Consider the following 4,126-nt stretch of genomic DNA (forward strand, 5'->3'; position numbering starts at 1 on the left):
GTGTCGGGTGCGAGAACTTCGTCCGCGTGAGCCAATGAGCGCCAGGGAGGAAACAGTTCAGGAAGCATTATTGTTCTTCTTTGGATCCGGTTTAAACTGGGTGAAATACCCTATACAGACGGCGGAGTCTCGGCAAAGCAGCCAACAGGTTGACCGTCGCCGTCCCATCAAATTTGACGCCTTCTGACATGATGCAAACATCCTCCAGGGTATCCGCGTGCCCAGCAAGGATGGTGTTTATGAAGGACGCCGAGTTCTCCGTAAGTGGTGGACACCGGAACGTCGTGAGAGACGGCCTTGGCGGCCCCTGTACAACGGGATGAGTGACTTCGGGTAGTTTGCCAATGACTTTAATCGACTCGAGGCCGGAACACGACGCGACCGTCCTCACGAGCACGTCGGCTTTAGCCCTTTCGAAGACTCTGCAGATTAGATGGAAGAGCTCAAGTCTTCTGAGGCGCCCGAACGATGCCTGCTTGTTGACTATGAAGGCATACTTCTTGGGCTTAAAGTATCCACTATTGCCACGCAGTTCCAAACTTGCCACGGCGCATCTGGTCGAGGTCGCCGCCAGCGTCGGGACTCGGCCCGTGACGATCAGCGTGTCGAGACACGGTGCCAGGTGCAGCACCGCGCCCGCGCTAGGGTGGTCGTCGGCGAGCGATCTGTAGCTCCAAACGTCCCTGTGCACGGCCAGGCCGCAGAGCCTCTTGCACACGAGGCGGCAGGCGAGGACGTCCTCTACGTCGTTCAGAAACTGCATCACCGTCACGAGCACATCGTCCGGGAGCTGCTCCAGGGTGACCTGAGACGTTGCCATCGGAGCCCACGAGAGAGGTAGAGTGCGTTCTAGAAACAACGACGGGACCTTACGTTAGTGCAAAACTAAACCACACGAAACAATGAAGGCCTTGCCCAGAGTGGCAGAGCGTAGTGGGGCGCAGTGGTGGGGGTAACCAAAACAAATATCTTTTTGCTGGAGTTTCAGCAAGTTTTTGATCGGAAAATAAAGCACTCCACGTGATTTTGAACTTGAGACGTCGATCAAATCAAGTTTTGGCTCCTTTTAGATAGCTTTTTGCTTTGTTTTGGTCCCCCCCCCACCACTGCGCTCCGCCACTTTGGGCATGGCCTTCATATAGGCGGACTAGCCTAAGGTCACACTTTTCCTCTCCCCCTCTCGCCTGCGATCTCCTATGTTGCCCGTGCTTCAAAAAGTGGGACCTTAGGCTAGACTCACTATATGCGCCTGCATTGTCGACCTTTCCTACCTTGGTGTTACACCCTTCAAGCTTGCTCCAGTTGAAAGTGAAGGTCAGATGTGTTGATGAGCTGACCCAGCGGCTCGCGCGTGACCTGGAGCCTGAAGCTGACCTGACTGGACCTGACTACACCCGGACCGGAGACACACTCTATCATGCTTCTGTGATGTGATGTAGTGTATTGACACTACGAGATATTGTCTGTGAATAAGCCGTATCGAGTATCTGAAAATAGTCTGACCCCCTTTATAACCCTTGTAATGAACCAATAAAACACTCTTGAATACTCTTGAACTCTTGACTTCCAGTCCTTCATATCAGTTGTACCTCAGTCCGTTAGTAGCACTCGTAAACAGCTGCGTCCAGATACGTGGGTGCATTGGGTACCTCAGGCACCCAAGGCACCCAATGCACCTACGTATCTGGACGCAGCTAACGTTCGTCTTTCGTATGTTCCCCGCCACCTCGGAACATGACAGATGTGATTCACCGCCAGGGCGCGCTACGCCGCACCCGCGCACGGCGGCAGGAGGAAGGCCGGGTGGAAGGGGACTGCCCGGATTGTTCGTCCTCCGGGTGCCAATCTCGGATACAGATACAGTCCCCGAAATTTTCGTAGTTTCGAAAATGTAAACGAAATACTAAAACTTTGGAGGTCATACGAGCAGATCGGAACCGGAAGTCGAACAATCCGGGGAGCTCTCCGATCACCCTCCAGTCACAAAGACTGTGTCGCACGTTATCCGTCCTTGTCGCACTCATGAGCTTTGTAGACTGGTCGAGGGAACTGTCGCCTTTACGGCCTGGCCGATTTTTACAGTCCCCAAGCCCGTTCAAATAAACGCGTGCCATTATCGCCCGTGACTCCAATTACACGATAATTGATCTATATTTCGGAGCACCAACGCTGATAAGCGAGTCCTCTCGTTCCCTCTCTCTCTCTCCCCTCGGCACCCAACCTCTCCTCGCGCTCTCTCGGCGCACGCGACGCGGCCAGCGTTGAGTCCTCTCTCTCTCTCTCTCTCTCTCTCTCTCTCTCTCTCTCTCTATATATATAGGGCCCAGTGCCGCCGCCAGCGAGCGCTAGTCGTAGAGGCAGAGGCGGGCAATGGCCACTCGTTTCGGTTGTCAGCGGCCGGGGCCGGGCAGTGACGGACCGTCCGGACGAGCGAGCGAGCGAGCACCCGACCACAACATGTCCACGGCAGGGAAGGTGAGAGTGAGGTTGTGGTTGGTATGGGCGGCACTTTTGTCCGAAACGACAAAGATGTTTCGCTGTGTGTCATTGCAATACTCAAGTTTGCATTCGCCGATGGCACACAGTACAGAGTCTGTTATACCCAACAACAAAAACAACACTTTCTTCCATTTATTTAACACGTTGGAAACAGGTGCCTGGGGCAGCTCGCCACGGGCCACGGACAGAAAAAAAGAAAAGAAAAGAAAACGATCAAACGCCTACCGATCGTTTGACCGACCGATCGAAACTTGCATTTGAAACCGAATCTGTACATCTTTTTTTATTTCCAGCCAATCACGTGCCGCGCTGCGGTCTGCTGGGAGCCGAACCAGCCGCTGTCCATCGAGGAGGTCGTGGTGGAGCCGCCGCAGAAGGGAGAGGTGAGTCGGGTGGTTCACGGCGGGAGCGGGCTCGAGCTGCACGGCGACAACCTCGTCAGTCGTGGCCTAGTAATGCCACATTGGTGGCAATGGCACGGCCGCGGCGAGATAACCACCCGGTCACTGTACCTTCTGCCGGGGAAGATTATCTCTGTTTGCTCTCTTTTATCCTGGCCGCCAGATGACAGATTACTCGCAAATTAGAACGCCTCTGTTTACACACACCTTTAATTACTATTTCTCTGGATGCGAGCACATGTGTGACCCCGTGACCTTCCACGTTTACAGGTTCGAGTGAAACTCTTGTCCGCGTCCATCTGCCAGACGGACTTCTGCTGCCTCAAGGGCTACACCATCAAGGGATTCTACGCCGGCGGCTGGCCCGTCATCCCCGGCCACGAAGGGGTGGGCGTCGTCGAGAGTGTGGGGCCCGAGGTGACTTCCGTTCAGCCAGGTACCAAACAACTGCCGGGATTAAAAGAAACCACTTGAGTAAGGGCCCATAACTTTGACGTGACGCACTAAAAAAATATTTATTTCCGGGCACTAAACATTCGTCTAAAGCGCACGACTTTTTTCCCCGCTCAAAATGAGATATTGCCCTTCCACTGAGTTATAGTGCTGTGCACTATTTTTTGTGTGCTTGGGATGCTGCGTTCAGTTCCCAGCGCTCGACATAATAGTGCAACGAGAAAGCTTTTGTATATAGAGAATTATGTATTCGTTTCTTAGTGCGAATAATTAAAGCTAGTGATATAACATAGGGGAACACAGTTAACAATGATGTGTTAAATTTATGGATACTTCAGCGCAAAGAAAGCTCGTTTTACGCGTTTATAGAAGAATAACTTATTTACACGTGTCTTTTAGGTGACCATGTGATTCCATCTTTCGGCGCGCAGTGCAACAAGTGTACGCTCTGCCAGTCGAGTCGGACCAACATGTGCCTGCTAACAAACGTACGGGACAGGGGACACGGAATACGACGGTATTCACAGCTCCAGCGCTGCACCTCTTCAATGATTCATGCCTGTCTGCTCCCCAGGACCGCGCCGTGCTCCCGGAGGGGACGACCCGCGTCAAAGCCAAGGGCCGGATGCTGCACCAGCTGGCGAGCCTGGGGACCTTCGCCGAGTACAGCGTCATGGCGGAGACGTCGCTCGCCAGGGTGAACAAGTCCGTGCCCACGGCCTCGCTGTCCGTGATGGGGTGCTGCGTGCCCACGGGCATGGGCACGGCGCTCA

The 4,126-nt window shown here is 53.9% G+C and overlaps 2 protein-coding genes across 2 annotated transcripts; one reads left to right on the forward strand and one right to left on the reverse strand.

Moving 5' to 3' along the window:
* Positions 1-2,189, reverse strand: LOC113211727 (uncharacterized). Its single transcript, XM_026430198.2, has 2 exons — positions 1,272-2,189; positions 1-849 (listed from the first exon to the last, which is right to left on the reverse strand). Exon 2 carries the CDS (start codon positions 818-820, stop codon positions 92-94), a length of 729 nt encoding a protein of 242 aa, XP_026285983.1. The 5' UTR covers positions 821-849; positions 1,272-2,189; the 3' UTR covers positions 1-91.
* A 268-nt stretch (positions 2,190-2,457) lies between these two features.
* Positions 2,458-4,091, forward strand: LOC113211722 (alcohol dehydrogenase 1-like; the record flags this gene model as incomplete). The annotated part of the gene is made up of 5 exons (XM_052276288.1): positions 2,458-2,475; positions 2,793-2,882; positions 3,171-3,336; positions 3,753-3,841; positions 3,928-4,091. Coding segments are annotated over exons 1-5 (527 nt in total), but the record flags the coding sequence as incomplete, so codon positions are not given.
* Positions 4,092-4,126: the final 35 nt, after the last annotated feature.

Source organism: Frankliniella occidentalis, unplaced genomic scaffold, assembly GCF_000697945.3.
Source record: "Frankliniella occidentalis isolate FOCC.00 unplaced genomic scaffold, Focc_3.1 Scaffold2413, whole genome shotgun sequence".
NCBI lineage: Eukaryota > Metazoa > Arthropoda > Insecta > Thysanoptera > Thripidae > Frankliniella > Frankliniella occidentalis.

Excerpts from the sequence above, each read along its gene's own strand:
- LOC113211727 (XM_026430198.2), bottom strand. The coding sequence starts at position 820 with ATGGCAACGTCTCAGGTCACCCTGGAGCAGCTCCCGGACGATGTGCTC.